This window comes from Anolis carolinensis, chromosome 1 (genome assembly GCF_035594765.1).
Source record: "Anolis carolinensis isolate JA03-04 chromosome 1, rAnoCar3.1.pri, whole genome shotgun sequence".
NCBI lineage: Eukaryota > Metazoa > Chordata > Lepidosauria > Squamata > Dactyloidae > Anolis > Anolis carolinensis.
The window spans coordinates 60285403-60306398 of record NC_085841.1 but is presented as its reverse complement, the minus strand read 5'-3'; the positions used below and the strand labels follow the sequence as shown (position 1 = coordinate 60306398).

At 40.2% G+C, this 20996-nt stretch overlaps 1 protein-coding gene across 1 annotated transcript in view; it reads right to left on the bottom strand.

Moving 5' to 3' along the window:
- The window catches only part of nid1 (nidogen 1), a 59284-nt gene that overhangs the window by 25206 nt on the left and 13082 nt on the right, over positions 1 to 20996 (bottom strand). The window contains exons 4-10 of the mRNA XM_062975298.1: positions 18982 to 19391; positions 16672 to 16821; positions 15693 to 15944; positions 9901 to 10101; positions 7945 to 8187; positions 6672 to 6818; positions 5306 to 5434 (exon numbers count right to left, since the gene is read on the bottom strand). Of these exons, the coding sequence (XP_062831368.1) occupies positions 5306 to 5434; positions 6672 to 6818; positions 7945 to 8187; positions 9901 to 10101; positions 15693 to 15944; positions 16672 to 16821; positions 18982 to 19391 (1532 nt within the window). The remainder of the gene's footprint in view (positions 1 to 5305; positions 5435 to 6671; positions 6819 to 7944; positions 8188 to 9900; positions 10102 to 15692; positions 15945 to 16671; positions 16822 to 18981; positions 19392 to 20996) is intronic.

Here is a 20996-nt window from a genome sequence, read left to right as displayed (position 1 = left end):
AGATCAACATGTTGGCAAATTCATGAGTTTTAAGCAGAGAACAATACCAAACTGATCAGTCATAGTACATTTTGGGAATTGTGGTTAAGAATGACTCCGAAACATGTCTGAGAGGGGGAAAGCCTTGTATTATTCCTAACTCATATTTGTGTAGTAAAAAAGAGAGCACTTGAAGATAGGAGAAGAACTAGACATTGACATAATAGTCAATACAATTCTTGCTTCCAGATATAACTTTTTATAATACATACAATGTAGGGAGGTGCACTCCCTCAATCACTGGCTTACACACACACAAAGGAGAGGGAAGAAGGTGGGATGGGGAAGTGAGAGGAGGGAGGCACAGATTCCCTTACTTACTCACTCACTTGCATGGGAGGGGGAAAGCAGAAGGGAGGGAGGCTCTCTCATTTATTTAGGGAAGGGCATGAGGTGGGGGACGGGGCAAGGAGGGAGGGCACACACGTAACCCCAGCTCACTCACTTACTTGAGTGGGAAAAGTGATGGAATTGGGGTGGAAAAGCATGCATTTTCCCTCACTCACTCACTAGTGCAGGAAGAGGGAAAGGGATGGGCCAAGGAAGCAGGAGAAGAGCAAGGACCATGGCTACAGAAAATATCCCCTTCACTGTCATTGTCCTTCACTACTCCTGAAGAAGGAGGATATCGAAGGAGATTTTCGCAATGGCAGAGTCCATAGAATGTATGTTTGGAGGACTGAGATAATTGCCTCCCCCCCACCTTTTTGGGGATTTTGCACCCCTAAGATCCGAAGAAGTTGTGAGCTTTTTTTCATATCAGGAGCGACTTGAGAAACTGCAAGTTGCTTCTGGTGTGAGAGAATTGGCCATCTGCAAGGACGTTGCTCAGGGGACGCCTGGATGTTTTGATTTTTTACCATCCTTGTGGGAGGCTCCTTTCATGTCTCTACATGGAGCTAGAGCTGATAGAGGGAACTCATCCGCGCTCTCCCCAGGTTGGATTCGAACCGGAAACCTTCAGGTCAGCAACTCAACCTTCAAGTCAGCAGTCCTGCCGGCACAAGGGTTTAATCCACTGCACCACCACAGGCTCCTAGTTGTGAGCTGACTAGTTTTTTCATGTTGCAGTCAGGAAACCGTATCAACTTGCTACTGCCCCAAAGAATTAAGAATTTCAAAAGCCATATAATACATTATAGTTTAGAGAAAGCTTTTTCTTCTCAAGTTTTCTCTGTCAAAATCAATGGCAAACAACTTAGGCCCCTTCCACACAGCTGAATAAAATCCCACATTATCTGCTTTGAACTGGGATATATAGCAGTGTATACTCAGATATTCCAGCTCAAATCAGATATTGTGGGTTATTTGGCCTCCAAGGTCACTGACCCAGCCCCTGCTCTAAAATTTAGATTTAGGTCCCATCTTTACTGCCATGTAAAATCCAGATTATCTACTTTGAACCGAATTACAGTAGAGTCTCGCTTATCCAATGTAAACGGGCCGGCAGAATGTTGGATAATAAGGAGTGATTTAGGAAAAGCCTATTAAACATCAAATTACATTATCATTTTACAAATTAAGCACCAAAACATGTTTTACAACAAATTGATAGAAAAAGCAATTCAGTACACGGTAACGTTATGTAGTAATTACTCTATTTACGAATTTAACACCAAAACATCACAATGTATTGAAAACATTGACTACAAGACATTGTTTTTTTTTAAAGGCAGATTGCGTTGGGTAATACAGAATGCTGGATAAGTGAATGTTGGATAAGCGAGACTCTACTGTACATGGCAGTGCAGACTCATAAAGGTAAAGGTTTTCCCCTTTGGGGGTTGGTGCTCATCTCCATTTCTAAGCTGAAGAGCCGGCATTATCCGTAGACACCTCAAAGGTCATGTGGCCGGTATGACTCCATGTAGCGTTGTTACTTTCCCGCTGGAGTAGTACCTATTGACCTACTCACATTTGCATGTTTTTGAACTGTTAGCTTGGCAGAAGCTGGGGCTAACAGCGGGAGCTCATGCCGCTCCCCAGATTTGAACCACCAACCATTCGGTCAGCAAGTTCAGCAGCTCTGTGGTTTAAACCACTGCGCCACCAGGGGCTCATATAATCCAGTTCAAAGCAGATGTGGATTATCTGCTTTGATAATCTGGATTATATAGCAGTGTAGAAGGGGCCTTAGGATTGCCCTAAGTCTGAAATGATTTGAAGGCACATAACAGCAATCCTGACTGTCTCATCAAGCAAAAGCAGTCTCACTTTTCCTATTGAAACAGTGGTCAGTTTACATTGGTGAAAACTGTTCTTCATTTTAAATATTGTATTTTTTTTTGTCTCTTTGTACTTTAAATAAGATATGCGCAGTGTGCGCAGGAATTGGTTCACATTTTTTCCAACTATAGTCCACCCCCCAAACAGCCTGAGGGATGGTTAAACGTCTCTCTGCTTAAGTTTGAGGACCCCTCCCTAATTATGTTAAACAAATCCCATCATTCCCCTGGCCAATGTGGCTGATGATTATGATGATGTAATTTGTTCTCCAATACATCTGGTGGGCATTAGACTGCATTAGTCTACTAAGTGGTACCATTATCTAAAGAGTGCATTGAACAAGTTAGTCTAAAGAAGAAAAGAGTGGGGGAATCATTCAGGAAATGCCTGGCTATAGTTTTAAGATCAAGTTTCCTCCAAACAGATGTTGAAGCAACCAAAATGCAAGGAAGGAAATGTTTAATACAGCTGTTTTGTAAATCCAACAACGCTACAAACAAAGCTTCCAACACCCGTCACATGTTCCATAACTGAACTATGGTTTAAATTGTTTTCATATATTGCAGAATGTTGTTCTGAGATCAACTACAGTTGCAAGCCTTCCCTTTTTCCTCTGTATGCCTCACTCACTTGAACTGACAGATGGAACAATTTACTGAAACACACAGCATAAATATTGCAGCCTTAAAGCACCAATCCTGCTCCACTCTTCAAGGAATGAAATATAATCTTCTCTGGTTAATAAAAGCAGGAGACCCTTAATAGTTCTACAACTTGGCTCTTTATTTTTTTTAAAAAAATGCCGTAAAGACTGATGTTAGAAATCCATTTCAAATATGGATTATAGTTGAGTTTGACCACAGTGAATGCACTTAAGTAGTTTAAGATGCTGGACTTTAATTAGGTGGAGGCACTACAATTTAGATGGTAAAATTCCTTTCTTAGTTCCTTTAAAATTCAGTCATTAAGTCTGTTGTATTTGAGGGATCTCCTGCTCCTTCTGCCTGCTGGGTCCCTTGAATTTCTGTCTCCAAAATCCTGTCTTGATGCAACACTGATTGAAAGACTTTTACAAATCTATACACAGTAGAGTCTCACTTATCCAACACTCGCTTATCCAACGTTCTGGATTATCCAACACATTTTTGTAGTCAATGTTTTCAATATATCGTGATATTTTGGTGCTAAACTCGTAAATACAGTAATTACTACGTAGCATTACTGCATATTGATCTACTTTTTCTGTCAAATTTGTTGTATAACATGATGTTTTGGTGCTTAATTTGTAAAATCATAACCTAATTTGATGTTTAATAGGCTTTTCCTTAATCCCTCCTTATTATCCAACATATTCGCTTATCCAACATTCTGCCGGCCCATTTATGTTGGATAAGTGAGACTCTACTGTGTATATATGTAATGTGCAGTTTTATTATGGAGTAAACAACAAAACCACTGAACCAAATCACACCAATCTATGTCTTTCAAACAAAAAAAAAAACCCTAGAAAAATAAAGTCCAAATTAGAAGATGTGGAAAAGCCATTTTCTCCCTGGCTGCCGGTCAGAAGGGTAGGCCCTGCCCCCTTTGGGCCCCGCTACCATCATCTCCTAGCAACCCACTCAGCCACAATGCCGGCAGGCAAAGTAAGGCCTCACTTAAACCTCTTCCACACTGCTGATAAAATACAGATTATCTGATTTGAACTGGATGATATGACAGTGTAGACTCAAGGCCCTTCCACTCAGCTGTATAACCCAGAATGCCAAGGCAGATATAATCCACAGTATCTGATTTGAACTGGGTTATCTTGCGTCCACACTGACATATAATCCAGTTCAGTGTGGATTTTATACAACTGTGTAGAAGGGGCCTCATATAATCCAGTTCAAAGCAAATAATATAAGATTATAAATATAATATATACAAATTACTGTGGTATAATAAAACAGAACAATATAATCTCTGTAATCAGAACAGTAAATAAAGAGCAACACTCTGAAAACAGAGGAATTCCAGACAGGAAACAATCAGGGTGAGTAATCAATCTTGGTAGAAGGCAGCCAGGCTCTGAAGCAGCAATACTACTCTGTACTATTGAAACTGACCAACCAAAGATTCCCCTAGGTAGCAAGCAGCCAGGCTTTGAAGCAGCAAGACTATTCATTGCAATTCTAGCAGCCCAGAAAACCATTCCCCTAGAACGCAAGTACCCAGCCTTCCAAGCAGCAAGCCTATTCCATTGTATTCCAGCTCACCAAACAAGGATTCCCATAAGATGAAAACGTCCAGGCTTTTGAGGCTACAAGGCTATTCACTGCTATTCTACTTGGCCAACAAATGATTCCCATAAGCCACAGCAACGCATGGCCAGGCACAGCTAGTATTTTTTAAAAATATTTCAGCAGAAGTTTAATTGACAACAGGGAAGAGTCTATGTACATGTTCCAAATCAGGAGAGAAACCACTCATGTTTTTTTCCTATTGTTCTACTACTGAAAAACATTCATCCAAGCACTGGTGCCTCACCAAACTACAGTTAGCATTATTTCATAGTATTGACCCATAGAAGATAAAGAAGTATCAAACTATAGTGATTCTGCAGTGTAGATGTGCCCTTGGAGCAGGAAAAAAGCAGGCAAAAATTTGGGATCAAGACCCATCTAAGGGGATGGACCAGAAATCTGGCAGGATTTAAGAAAACTCTTGGCTTACATTAGAACAGATGCATATCCTGAATTATGTCCAAACCTCGAAGCATCATGTAACACAGCAAGTCTACAGGATTCACCTAACTAAAACTGTTTACAAAGCTAAAACATTCACATGACAAAATTAAGAAAGAGCAGAATTGACATGTGAGGTAAATAGTGAGCTATTAAACTATTATTTCTGTCTTTAGTTCTCTCTTAACACACTGTGTAATAAGACCATTAAGCAACAAGGGGAAGCAGATGTTCAAAGATTGCACTTTTGTACTTTCTTCTGTGGTTCTCAGGTTCCTAAAAACAACAAACAGAGATTTTGAAAATAAACTCACCAACACATGTTCGTCCATCAGCTGAAAACTGATATCCTTCTAGACACTCACATCGGAAAGTTCCCGGCTGGTTATTACAGTTTGCATTGCTGCCACATACTGTTGGTTGCTCAGAGCATTCATCAATATCTGTATAGACAGGCAATGTTATTACACAGTTGCCACTAATACAGTTCTTGAAACACAGAACCTGGTATATTTGTAGCATAGCTTCAGCTCAATTGAAGATATGCCTGTGCTATCTGAAATCTGTTTCAACAAAGCAACTGCCAAAGAGTACATCAAGGCACAGATGATAAAGAACACAACACATGACACTGCTCTCCTTAAAGATATAGGATTATTTATATCCAGATAGATTCTTGGACACACAAAGCAATATATTTAGCAACATGATGGTACGAAGATCTAAAATATGTGGTGATGCAGTCACAGGTAATACTTCCCCTTACAATTTTTATTTTCAACCCAAAATAGTCTCCATATTTATTTATTTATTGTTTTTCTAGCCCGTTCTATCTCACCACAGAGGGACTCAGAGCAGCTTCCAGTTTTGGTAAATATTCAATGCCACATTGAAACAGAAAAGCATACAATACACAACACATAAACTTTAAAATCAAATAAAACATATACATACAATTAAAACTGTTAAAAAATAGCACTTAATCTTGCTATAAATTCCATGGAGGTATATTGCACTGTGGTTATGCTACAACCTTTTGAGTGCAGAAATAGTAGAAGGAAGGGTTAAGACTATTCTTGCAATATCATCCCCGACATAATTTTTTCTCATTCATAGCAGTTCTCAATAGATAAATGACTACAGAGGAAATATTAAGGAAACAATCTTTACTATAATTCATTAGCATAAATTCACAAAGTGACACTGGGTTAATGTGTGTGTGCATGTGTGATGGATAAAGATATATTTTGTTTGAGAAAAGAACCAAAGTAGATTAACATTAAACATGTGAGTTGTCTTTCACATAATTCTTTGCTCCTGTGTGATCCTGTTCTGGACTGGAGTCTCATGAATACAGAACAAGCAGTAGCTTCTGTAGCCACAAACACAAATACTCTGTCTAGTTTGTCTCAAATTTTGTCTAGAACTCAAGATGGAGGTTACTGCTTTAGAACAATCCCATCATATTGTTATTTCTACACAAACACAGTGCAGTTGCCCTTTTGCATTTGCAATTTTATCTTATAGGCACTGTGACTTTGTAGCCTTGGAAACAATATATTCTAGAGAATTAACAAAAAAAACAATACTAAACAGCAGGACACAGAAGCTAAATGAAAATGCAATTGGATAGAAGGATTTCAGACTGATTCTCTATGGAAGTCAAATACTTGCTCATACCGTAACAGGTACGCCCATCTCCTCGGAATCCCACAGAGCATTCACAGGTGAACTGATTGTTTGCTCCTGGACGACACACTGCATTTGTGTCACAGCCATGGGTGCCTGTGTAGCAAGGATTGTGGCTTCTTCCTTCACCTGATCCATCTGTCAAGAGACCACAGAAAAGAGAAGCAAAACAAAATACCTAATGCTCTAACTTGAACTCTTACTAGTCTAAATGATGTGACTCAATAGGTATGTAGAATGACCCCTGTATATGCAGAGAATACATTCCTGAAATTACAGTGGAAAGAGAAAACCCAAATAGGGCTTATTTCAGTCCCTGTTGAAATAAATTACTTCTGCTGGAAGTTACCATAGAATCGCCTGGAGGATATAGCAAATGCCTGGAGAGGACAGATGTGGGCAGATGAAACGGGATAATGGTTCTGCAGGTACAGGGGTCATACTATATGTAGAGAGTTTACAATAGTCGTCTGCAAACTTTTTTTTCAAAAAAGAGGAAGATTTCAAATACAATACGTACAATTGCAAATCCATTTTTTTAATTTTAAAAGCAGAAAGTGACTGGGCAGTGTGCACCAGCATGCTACTTTTAATGGATAAGCTACAGTTTCTGAAGTTTACTGGCTTATAATAGAATGCAATCACCAGCTTAGATGATTTTTGGAGAGGATTCATGACATACACATAGATATTTCAATAAAAAATCCATGTTCCAAGGTAGTTTTGCCCCACAGTTGTTGGTGAGAAACAGAGGGAACAGACAAACATCTCCAACCTCTGCTAATGGGCTTCCTAAAGGCATCTGGTTAGCTTCCTTTTGGAGAAAGACTAGATATATCTTTAGTCTAACACAACAAAATTCTTAGATATACCTCTTTCATTTGATGGTAGGAGCCTCCGATGGCCTAGGGGATAAAAGCCTCATGACTTGATGGTTGGGTTGCTGATCTGAAAGTTGCCAGGTTCGAATCCCACCCAAGGAAAGTGCGGATGAGCTCCCTCTTTCAGCTCCAGCTCCATGCGGGGACATGAGAGAAGCCTCCCACAAGGATGGTAAAACATCAAAACATCAGGGCGTCCCCTGGGCAACGTCCTTGCAGACGGCCAATTCTCTCACTCCAGAAGCAACTCCAGTTGCTCCTGACACGAAAAAAATTGAGGGTACACACACGCACACACAAAATCAAAATGTAAACAAAAGAGGCTCCTAATGGATTAAGACAGTAAGAAATCAATAAACCAAAGTAATATCCACTGAACATACCAATTGGGCCAATGGAATTGCTCATTGCATATCGCAAAATTTGTTCATCTGTGTTATACAAGACAAAGATGCTATCCACTGACAGTTGCTGGGTGGCTGAAACAGGATGATGGGAGTCATCATAAATGCATTCATCAAATGAAATAGTCTGTCTCCACTGATAGGGAACGGTATAAGTAGGAGATGTTCCACCTCTTTCTGGTTCTGTCACAGTATATTCCCTGGTGGATGATGATGTGATAACTGAAACAAAGAGAGAGAAAATAATTTGAAGTCACATATAAATCAGACTATTATAATATTGCAAACAAAGAACCATTACAATTGCAGTATTGGGTCAGATCTACACTGATCACTCCATGAACAAAAGAGGTCTTTCCAATTACAAGAAAGTACTGAAATTCAACAAAGCGTCACTAATGGAGGAAGTTTTTGACAGTTCCCCTTTCCCACGTACTTCTCATGCTGCTCTGGAGTGTCCTTTAGTTTTCTGGGACAGCCTTCCATGATGTACAGAACAAAGGAATCATGAAGGTTGTCTCATTATTCACTTCCTTCAGCATGAACCAAACCTACTAAACACAGTTCTGGATCTATCCAACTGCTTTACACAAGGCAGAGTTGGCCAAAATGGCTAAGATAATGCAGTATAAAAAATTACATTTGGCTTTGTGAAATCCTGGTGAGGGATCATGTCACAAAAAGTATTGCTTGAATTTGAATCTTCATCTTAGTCTGGAACAGCTTATTTTTAAAAATCACGTTTTCTAATATATGTATTCTAAAAAGTGTAAGGCTTCTTTGGAGCAGGATCAGAGGCCGCAGGGGCTTCAGGAGGACAAAAAAAGGAGAAAGAAACATTTGGTTGTGTGAGCAGAAGTCACTGCATGCAGTGTTGGATTTAACCCACCAAATTGGCTGATGAAAAGTTATAATTCAGTTCGGACACTAAATCAATGCTAAATCAATGCTTTTGAAAATTCTGGTGTTTTGGGGTGTTTCTAGACTGACATTATAATTCAAATTGGAACTGGATTAAACCAAACAAGTTCCACTGTGTGGTGCCAACAGACAGTACAGGAACCGGTTGGAGGATGAGATGGTGACCACAATATCCACTGATTGTAGATTGGAGCTAACCCAGGAATCACAGTATCCAAGGCTAGACAGCCATGAGAAAAGCTGGTTTTTTAAACCAATCTATTTGGGATCAGCCCTGGACCATGGCAGGACACAGGATATGAGAATAAAGTGGGAGTTCCCATAGGAAATATATGGGTTCCTATCCCGGGAGAGTAAGCAGTCACCAATATATCCTTCCCCAAGGATGTTTACCTTCTGGCCAGCAGTGTTTCCATGCTTTTTAATGGGCTACAGTACAAGCAGTGTTCTGACAAGCACTCTGCATTCCCAGTCGCAGTTTCAAAGCATGCATGGGATATGCTATGGTCCGCAACATTACATTATTTTTGTTACTTTGAACTTTCTGATGATTTTTTAAAAATATACTGTTTCTGGCTTGATGTGCAATGCAACATGCATTGGGGGGTGTATGTTGTGTCCACCAGCTTTCGAGATGGATTTAAACTGCATTATATTATCAGTGAAGAAGGGCTCTTGGTCTTCAGCTCCTAGAAGTTCCAGCTGTTTGACCAGTGATCAGAATTTGTGATCACTGGCTGAGGCAGCTGGAACTTTTGGGTGCTGAAGTCCAAATCACCACAATCTCTAGAGTTTGTGAATCAGTGCTCTAAGTAAATCATCACAATGATTCACTTGATATGATAAATGTTTAATCAAAATCAGGCACTTTTCAGATTCTGTACTGAGCCTCCTCCAGGTAAACTGAGACAATACAGATGGCACATTTTACAGTCTAGAAAGCTTGTCGCAAGTTTAGAAAACACATTGAAGTAAGATGGAAGGAGAGATGTTTTTGCAATATTTTTAACTCACCTGAACTAGAAGAGTGATAGAGCTCAGTGTAAGGCTCAATATGTACAGAAGAGCCAAATGGGATCTCTGGCACTTTGCCTTCAAGTTGTGTGTCAATGGTCAGATGTCCATGTTCATCAATTCCACTGAATTTCTGTTTAATTGTCAACTTTTCATTCGTATTGAGAAATGTAACTTCAGCTTGTCTAGTAAATTCACCACCTAGAAGATGAATGAAAACAGTCCTTATATGTTTACAGAAACTTTAGTAGTACCCATTGTTCTCCATACTTTCACTATAGTTTATTCTAAAAGTGCAATCTGCATTTTATGGAGTTTCTGAGGATGAAACTAAATAACTGATAATGAGGGAAAGCATCCTTTTCAATTAAATAATAAATACATAATAAATTTAAATTTGCACTAGTGCTAGTGTGTAAATCATAATTTCGAGGGGAAAAGATGAGAAATTGAACAAAACAGCCTTCCTCCAATATCTTGAAAAATAAAATTGATCATTCACTTATCCATTTTATCTACTTTTGCCTTCAAGAAAGCGATAACACAACAGATCTCACGGGAACCTGTTTCCTTAACAGCAGCTGATAAGAATTCTGTTAAAGGAGAAAACAGCTTTGCCCTCATCTAGAGCAGGAACTATGACAACACTGGAGCTTTTTAAATGGGTGTCCAGTTAATAGAGGCGTAACCAGCACAAACCATCATTATCAGAAGTAGCATATAGTCGACTTAAAATTAGGCAAAGGTTTTGTTCAGTAGTTATCCCTTCTGACTTGCATTTACTCCAGAAAGATTTGGAATAGAGTCAGTACAAAAAAGGTTAGTTTAGTTACAGCTGTTTGTTTTACACAACTCAGAATTAAAAGTCAACATTTTCATAACTTCTTCCCATTATTATTTCGTGTCAAAAGCATTGCATAATAAATAAGTTAAAAGGTGATAAAATAAAGGAATCACAAACAGCTAAATAGTTTTGGACCAAAAGCGGGCAACAGCAATTGCATTGTCCATAGCTTTAAACAACTCCTCCTCCGTGCATGAGGCAGGACATTGTGGGCAAGCATACATATGAGGAGTTGTTTGTTCAGCTCCACAGTCACACAAGGTGGAGGATTCCTCCAGGTAGTGCCATCTTGCCAGGTTGTCTTTTGATCTGCCCACTCCGCTTCGGAGTCTGTTTAGGGACTTCCAAGTTGCCCATTCTTGGTTTGCCCCTGGAGGAAGACCCTCATGGGGGGGCATCCAGTTAGAATTGCCAGGTTTAGCTGCCCAGAGGGACACCCTTGCTGTTGCTGGAGGAACATCAAGAGGAGTGGTGGTTCTCATGAAGCTCCTTCTTGACCTAAGTCTACTGGGAGGAGGCTGATAGTCATGCAGTGGGTGGCTTTCACAATGTTCGACCTTATTTCTCTCATAGTTAGCAGCAACTTCCCGTCGCACGTCAGGAGGGGCAGTGCCAGCTAGCAATAACATCCTGTGGAAACTTACTGGCAGTGCATGGGGTGCAGACCCACAATTAATAAGAACATGGCCTTGTCTTTCTCAACTGCAGAGTATGCCTGTCCTGTTTAGCACAAGTCTGCCCTTGCGAAGCAGGTGGACATAGCACTGAACAAAACATGCAGAATAATCACAGGGTGCCTTAAACCTACACCTGTTGATAAACTCTATAAGCTAACTTCTTCCCATGCAAAGCTGGAGTAACAGTTTTCTTTTTAATAAAAAAGAGGACATTCAGAATTAACATCTCTCTCCAGCCTTAATTCATAGAATCATAGAATCATAGAATAGTAGAGTTGGAAGAGACCGCATGGGCCATCTAGTCCAACCCCCTGCTAAGAAGCAGGAAATCGCATTCAAAGCACCCCCGACAGATGGCCATCCAGCCTCTGCTTAAAAGCCTCCAAGGAAGGAGCCTCCACCACGGCCCCGGGGAGAGAGTTCCACTGTCGAACAGCTCTCACAGTGAGGAAGTTCTTCCTGATGTTTAGGTGGAATCTCCTTTCCTGTAGTTTGAAGCCATTGTTCCGTGTCCTAGTCTGCATGGCAGCAGAAAACAAGCTTGCTCCCTCTTCCCTATGACTTCCCTTCACATATTTGTACATGGCTATCATGTCTCCTCTCAGCCTTCTCTTCTGCAGGCTAAACATGCCCAGCTCTTTAAGCCGCTCCTCATAGGGCTTGTTCTCCAGACCCTTAATCATTTTAGTCGCCCTCCTCTGGACGCTTTCCAGCTTGTCAACATCTCCCTTCAACTGTGGTGCCCAAAATTGGACACAGTATTCCAGGTGTGGTCTGACCAAGGCAGAATAGAGGGGGAGCATAACTTCCCTGGATCTAGACGCTATACCCCTATTGATACAGGCCAGAATCCCATTGGCTTTTTTAGCTGCCGCATCACATTGTTGGCTCATGTTTAACTTGTTGTCCACGAGGACTCCAAGGTCTTTTTCGCACACACTGCTGTCAAGCCAGGCGTCCCCCATTCTGTATCTTTGATTTCCATTTTTTCTGCCGAAGTGAAGTATCTTGCATTTGTCCCTGTTGAACTTCATTTTGTTAGTTTTGGCCCATCTCTCTAGTCTGTCAAGATCGTTTTGAATTCTGCTCCTGTCTTCTGGAGTGTTAGCTATCCCTCCCAGTTTTGTGTCGTCTGCAAACTTGATGATCGTGCCTTCTAACCCTTCGTCTAAGTTGTTAATAAAGATGTTGAACAGAACCGGGCCCAGGACGGAGCCCTGCGGCACTCCACTTGTCACTTCTTTCCATGATGAAGACGACGCATTGGTGAGCACCCTTTGGGTTCGTTCGCTTAGCCAATTACAGATCCACCTAACCGTAGTTTTGTCTAGCCCACATTTTACTAGTTTGTTTGCCAGAAGGTCGTGGGGGACTTTGTCGAAGGCCTTACTGAAATCCAGGTACGCTACATCCACAGCATTCCCTGTATCGACCCAACTCGTAACTCTATCAAAAAAAGAGATCAGATTAGTCTGGCATGACTTGTTTTTGGTAAATCCGTGTTGACTATTAGCAATGACCGCATTTGTTTCTAAGTGTTCGCAGACCACTTCCTTAATGATGTTTTCCAGAATTTTGCCTGGTATTGATGTGAGGCTGACCGGACGGTAATTGTTTGGGTCGTTCTTTTTTCCCTTCTTGAAGATAGGGACCACGTTCGCCCTCCTCCAATCTGCTGGGACTTCTCCTGTTCTCCAAGAACTCTCGAAGATAATTGCCAGTGGTTCTGAAATAACTTCCGCTAGTTCCTTCAGTACTCTTGGGTGTAGCTGATCTGGCCCTGGGGACTTGAATTCGTTTAGAGAGGCCAAGTGTTCCTGGACAACTTGTTTCCCTATTTGGGGTTGGATTTCCCCCAATCCTTCGTCCATTCCATGTTGCTGAGGTTGAAGATGGCTTTCTCCTAATTTTGTTGTTGTTGTTGTGTGCAAAGTTATGCCAATGTATCGGTGAAATACCTCTGAAGTAACACGGGTAGGTAGCAACTGTTAATTTAAAAATGCAAATAATCAAATGCTTTATACATGGCACTTCTTCCAGTCTTGTTTTATTGCCAGAATTCAAAAGATAAAAATGGTTTCCTTCCATTTATTTATTTATTGCATTTTTACCCCACTCTATCTCAACCCCAAAGGAGACTCAGAGCAGCTCCCAAATTGGCAACAATTCACATATCTGTGATAGTACAAGTTGAGAATCCATTATTCAGAAATCCAAAATGCCCCTAACCCAAAAACTGTCCACATGGGTGGCTAGGATAGTGACTCTTTTGCTTTCTGGTGGTTAAGTGCACACAAGCCTTGTTTTGTTCACAAAATTATTAAAATATTGTGTATAAAATTATTTTCAGGCTGTGTGTGTGTGTATGTATGTATGTATGTATGTATGTGTGTGTGTATATATATATATATATATATATATATAGAGAGAGAGAGAGAGAGAGAGAGAGAGAGAGAGAGAGGGAGGGAGAGAGGGAGAAAGAGAGCACCAAACTGCCAAGGAGACAATGTATGGTAGGCTTTCTCAGAGCTGGAGAAAGAAAAAAGGGGAGGGAAAGGGAGGGGGGAAAGGTATGAGGGGAGGAAAGGAAAGCAAGGGGGAAAAAAAGGAATGAAAGAAGGAGCAGCACCCACTCCGACATCTAGACAATACAAATATTCGCAAAAATTGCTGGTCTCAGGTATTTTGGATAAAGGATACTTGTAAAGATGTCATGATCATTGTGTTTTATTCATGATTGCTATGTTTAGGTTGACTGTTTAAGGTTATATATTTCAGATATTCTTATACAGAAGTTGGGAGCCTCTAAGGCATGGCCAGGAAAAGGGGTGTGGCTTCACCTTGCTGGTGGAAGCCTTAGAATTCAAATTTAGCAGTTGGAATTGGGCAGTTGGAGTTTGTCGGTTGACCAGAGCAGTTGGTTCTGTTCAGTGGGAAAGGAGTGAGATCGAGAGAAGAGATTGTGGGAGGAAGTTGAGCAGCTAGAGAGTTTTAGCGGAGAAGGGCTAAAATTAAAGTTGCTGAGCCTTTAGTAGGGATAACTAAAGAGCTGAGGCTACATTCCTAAGTCAAGGAGGACTAGGGTTAACCAGTTAAACTCCCCAGTCCAAATTTGATCGGGTACAGATCAACTAAGCTTAAAGAAGGACAGTATTCCTACCTGAAAGAAACAAGTCATATAAAGCTGATACCATACTAAGCTCAAAGAAACTATTGAGAAATCTTGCAACACTTACTGTACAGAAGTAACATCGTTCACCTCAAGATATAACATTCTTGCGACTATCAAGCTTTGTGCTATAAATAAACAAGTTACTGTTTCCTCAATTGTTGCTTATTATTTGAGCAAAGCATCTTTCAAAGGTGGTGGCAGCGACAACATTGAAAAGTGGGATACATAGAGTTAGAAGTTGAATCCTTCGCAATTTGGTGGCAGCGGTGGGATCCAAAAAGATTCCATCCCTGTCATCATACTTCTTTACAATTTGGTGGCAGCGGTGGGATCCAAAAAGATTCCATCCCTGTCATCATACTTCTTTACAATTTGGTGGCAGCGGTGGGATCCAAAAAGATTCTATCCCTGTCATCATACTTCTTTACAATACTCAACATTCCATGATGATCTAATGGCTGAGATCTAATGATTATGCCCTAAAAATGTTCTATACCACACTTTCCTTACGAAGCATGTCTGGTGACTCTTCATTAACTTGTTCTCTCCTATCTTAGTAAAGCTAAAGGTTTTTCCCTGACATGAAGTCTAGTTGTGTCCGATTCTTGGTGTTGGTGCTCATCTACATTTCTAAGCCGAAGAGCTAGCGTTGTCTCTAGACACCTCCAAGGTCATGTGGCCGGCATGACTGCATAGAGCACCATTATATTCCTGTCCGAGTGGTACCTGCTGAACTGCTCACATTTGCATGTTTTCAAACTGCTAGGTTGGCAGAAGCTGGGGACAACAGCGGGAGCTCACCCCACTCCCCGGATTCGAACCACCAACCTTTCGGTCAGCAAGTTCAGCAGCTCAGCAGTTTAACCCGCTCGCCATCGGGGGCTCCAATCTCCTATCTTAAAAGATATAAATAAATGGATGGCAGCAATATTGCAAAAATAATCCATAATGGAAAGATATCATTAGAGCAGATTTTCTGAAATCTCTCTTCTAGAACAAATATTAGTGTCAAGATTATTTTTCTGAACATTAAATAATTTCACTACATATTAGGTTTAAAGCTACAAAACAACCTTTTAGGATCAAGTGTAAAACTTACCAGTAATACTAAATCCATTTTTATATCCCTGCTGCTCCACAGCAAACATCCATCCAATGACTCCCCCAATAGGGGCAAGAGGAAGCAAAGAGAAACCCAACGTCTCTGGAATGGTGCTAATGGCAGTATAAGCTCGTCCGTGGTTCATCACGACATAGGAGTGGAGGTCAGTGTTCTCAAAAACAATGGGTATTGGATTGTTTCCTACAAAGATTCGTCCTTTGACTTTCCCATTGACTCGCTGAGGAGAACCTTGTACAATAAAATCAAAGACGGCAAGTTATTCCACTGTAATTTCTTTACTATTAGTACAAAATACCACAGAAGCTATTGAGGCAAAAGACTCAAGCATAACCCTTCAAAATAAACATATGTGACTATTTTTCATTGTTTAAATCCTCAATGTTGATTTTTGGAAAACAATACTTTAAATATCATAGGTTAAGGGCAACGTATTCATTTTAATCAACATATTCCAAGCTCTGCAAGCTCTGGTGTGGATTTTACAAACACAAAATTATTATATGTCTCCAATAATGCAAAAAACAAACAAACAAACAAACAACCAAATAGCCAAAAACCCAAGATGGCCAGATTGCAATGTTATGGGAGATATGCTGTTTTTACTCTAATTCCAAAATCCAAGAACCACAACCAAAACAGTGGTGAGGGAAGGAGCCAAGGCCCCATCCATACTGCCATATAATACAGTTTGAAACTACATTATATGGTCAGCGTAGACTCATACAATGCAGTTCGATGCTGTTCAACTGCATTATATGAGTCTACACTGGTCATAACCTAATGAAAACATTCATATCTAGCTTCTAATTTTAAAAGCGTGGCATCTGACAGCATTTGCTTTTAACTGCAATTGAATGTTCAGTGATGCACTAGGATTGTGTTTCTTTAGAGATATTATACTGGACTTGCAGGGTCCCTGATAAATGCGTTGTTTCCCATTTTTTTAATAAAGTACCTTCTGCTACACACTGCCGGCCATTTCCTTTGTAACCAGTAATACAACTGCAACAGAAACCATTTGGATAGTCTTTGCAAACAGCATGAACTGAACACTGATGACGGTTGTTTGCACATGTCTGCTGGACATCCGTACTGTAGCGAAACACTACAAAGGAGAGAGAGAAAAAGCAACATTAATAGCATACTGCATTTTAACAGAAGTTTTGCCTCTGTTATAATAAGAATGTGTGGTAAATGTGTGTACAACAATGAATACTGGTGGACAGGAGACACCATTCTTACTGTAGGGGAAATGTCTCCAAAAACAGTACTGCTATTTTTAGTTCTCCTTGCTAAGGATGAAATACAGCTTGCTATAGTCAGTAGTAAAAAGTGCTTCTATTTTCCACCCATTGATAGAAAATGCTTTCCCCTCTTTGAGTCAAGATTGAATTGCTTTTGTGGTCAAACTACATGAAGACTAGAAAAATAAACAAGCAAGAATTGGGGAAAAAATTGTAGCATAGAACACACAGTGTTTCAGTAAACTATGTTTAATTCCAGTAAACCATTTCTATAACTTACTCCCACATGGATTTTTAGCAGTACATTATTCATGTCGTGTAGTCTTCAGATACATCTACGCTGTTGAAGTAATGAAGTTTGACATCACTTTAGCTGCTATGGCTCAATGCTTTGGAATTATGGGAATTATAGTTTGAAAATGTCTTTTAGGGCCCTTCCAGACAGGCCTAAATTCCAAGAGAAACTGGTATTTCAAAGGCCGGTTCTGCATAGGATTTAGGCCACATAGCTAGCCCAAACCCCAAATCAGCATTGGCATGTGGGGGAGGGTATAGCCACTATCCACTGGCACCCTGCCCACCCTTTCCCCCTTTCCTATTCTTCAACAAGTTAAAAGTAGAGAGTTATCAATTCTGGAGGCTTCAAAGTAATCTGTTGTACCTGGAAATGACACAATGGAGTTTCCGAGTGCGAATCCACCGCCTCTCAAAAGCTTCATTGTGTCATTTCCATGTGCAACGGAGCACTCTGAAGCCTCCAACAATGATAACTCTCTACTTTTAACTTGTTTAAGAATAGAAAAAGGGATGAGGGAGGGGAGGGTGGCAGTACCATCCAGGTTCTTTGGGCTCTGGAATGGTGTGGAAACTGATGATCCCGAGACTCAATTCCCACAGGGTCCACACCTGCAAAGATCCGGATCTAATTGGAAGGTCTGGATCTTTGCATATGTTTTTTTTAAGCCAGAGTAACCTGGAAATCTGAGTTAACCTGGATTAGCCAGTGGCATTGTCTGACACCACAGACTAATCCGAAAGCAATCACAGGCTTAATAATAATAATAATAATAATAATAATAATAATAATAATAATAATAATAAATCTTTTCTCCCAAAATGAGACCCAAAGCAGCTCACAACATTATACAAAAGACAATACAAAACAATATACATATGTAAGACAATAATCAATAAGAAATAATAAACATATTTTAAAAACATTTGTCTAATACAGTTATTGCAGGCAACTCAACAAGACAGATAGTAACATTAGCAGCACTCAGTGAAAGATAGGTTTTAGGCCTGTATAGAAGGCCCGCAAGTCTTCTATGCCAAATAATCTTGGTGCCTCAGTAAATTACAAATCCCAGGATTCCACAGCATTCAGCAATGATGACTAAAGTGGTATCAAACTTCATTAATTCTACACTAAAAATGCATCTTTCACTGGGCTTTTTGGAAGCTGAGCTCTCATAGCATCAGTGCAAGGCAATACAAGTTACACTTTAATCCGCTGCTATCTTACTTCTTATGGTTAATAGTATTTCATGAAGTTATGTAGGAATTTTAAATTATGTGGCAGGAGAATGATGGAATATAAAATAAAATAAAAGTAGCAGATTTTTTAAAAACTGTAATAAAAAAGATGTGGCATTTACACATCACTTTTAAAATTTCAGTGAGCCAGTGAAGACAAGAACTAAAAAGTAAAACATTTAGTAATGTGTTTTTCTTAAAGTAATGAGTCATGTGTGACCTTTATGAATGTAATGTCTACCACCAACCACTTTAAGAATAATAAAACTATGGCTTTGGAGGATGCGTGTCTACTTTCACCTTTATATGACCTGTTAAGATCCGAGAGGAACCAGCTGCTCACAGCGTAATCTTTCTTGGGGGATAAGAATGGCCACATCTGTGTCTTTCAGTATATGTGGCAATACTACTGGATGTTGATGAGATCATGCTGCAACTCATTCAGTGGTTCCTGAAATGACCTTTGCAATCCCAGATGATCTTACCAATTCCAGTTTCATCAACTTCTTCCACATCGATAATCTGACCATGCTGCTGGGGAAACTGCTGGGCCGGAAACTGGAGAGGTGGGTTTTTCCCTGTGGGGAGAGGCGGCTCTGGGGGAGGTTGCTCTGTTGCAGTCTGATACGGAGACTGAAAATCATCTTCTGCTGCTGGCTGAGGTATGCTGTAGCTGGTCTGTATGTTATCTCCCCTGCTGGGAATCTCATAGGATACTTCCGGCTGGCTTATCTCTATGGAGTCCTTATGTGATATGGGGGGTTCTGTAGTGACTTCCTGGAACTGATCATAATCACCATAATCAACACTGACAGGACTCTCGGAGGTTGGCAGGATAATATCTGAGCCACCAATTTCAAATGCCCAGACTCCTTGTTTTCCCAAATTACTGCTCCTAGAAGGCAAGAAAAGCACAGCTATGCAACAAAACTAGCATATCAGTCACTCTACATTGTATTTTAACTTCTTCAACATTAATTATTCAACTTTGTAGAAACACTGGCTCAAAAACTGACATAGGCAAGGTGTTACCTATCCACAGGATACCAGTTTTCAGCAAGTTTCATTCTTCCTGAGTATTGTGAACTGTTAATGTACACAAGATTCTTCTTTTCACATTATCATAAACATTTTACGTAACAGAACTATTCCCTCCCTATCCAGTGCATCCTTTCTTTGTTATTAATGCAGGCTTTCCCATTTTATACCTTAGAATTGAACTCTTACTTTATGTCTGCAAAATACTGTGCATATTGATTGTACTTCACCAGTAACAACAGGTAAAGGAGGAGATAGAAAGTTGCTGAATAATTTCCCATACTTTCCACAATGTATAGGACAGCAATGGGGGCCAATATCCAAAAACATTATTTAGCCTCATGTCAGAACATCACTACTGATTTTGGGGATTTAGGAAACCACTCACAGCTCTGCTTATATATTGGCACAAAACAATCCTGTGGTCCTACTGACTGGCTTCCAGTTACCTTTTGACAGATTCAGAGCTTGTCTAAATTGACTTAATAGTACACGCTCACTGTGTAGTCAGTTGCTCCTATACGTGTGCTCATTGCATTGTAAAATGGGTTAACCAGGTTTGGCCTTGCATTAAGAAATGTCAGGAGATACTTGGGAATTAGGCTGGAAGTTCGGACTAACACTGCAGCTTCACTTAGTGTGGACAGCAGGATTAAGTCCAATGTGAACCAGTTTGCTATCCTCACAGATTGCCATCATAATTCCCTTTTCCTTGCACTCATCTGCAAAGGAAAAAGCGGATGATTGGATCTCTGCTGCTGCAGAGCTGTGTGAGAGCTGCTGGCCATTGCTGTCATCAGCAGAATGCTCATACAACCGGTGGGTGGGAGAATCACCTAGGCTTCTCATTCAATCAAAGGTTTCTTCTTTGTTAGCTCAACTTGTTGCTGTTCAATACTTATGAAATTGTCTTCCTGAACATTCGCAGACTACTTCTTTCCTCGTTTCTGAATTCCAACTGAAAACTTTGTTTCCTAAAATTTTTAGGTTTTTAGTTTGATTTTATTATCTTGTATTTTTTGTCAATATGCATGCGCTCTGACACCACAAGATGCCGAGCCAACCTTAAGGAATGGGGCTACAAAGTGGAGTCCATGACATGGGAGTGTGGAGAAGGGCAAACCACAGACCACTTACTACAATGCAGTCTGAGCCTTGCCACATGCACAATAGAGAACCTTCTTACAGTGACACTAGAAACACTCAAAGTGGCCAGCCTCTGGTCAAAAGAAATTTAGTATAATGCCAAGTTTTTTTACTTTGTTTGTTACATTATAACTGTATTCTCAATTCGCTTCTGATGTGATAAATAAATAAGTGTAATATATCTGGATAGTCTGCTTTATAACTGTATTATATAATTGTACATTACTATCACTTAGTCTTTTCCTGCTATGTACACATGTATTTTAAATTGTACACCTTTGGCAGGGCTGGTTCTCTTTCTTTTTGTCTGTTTTTT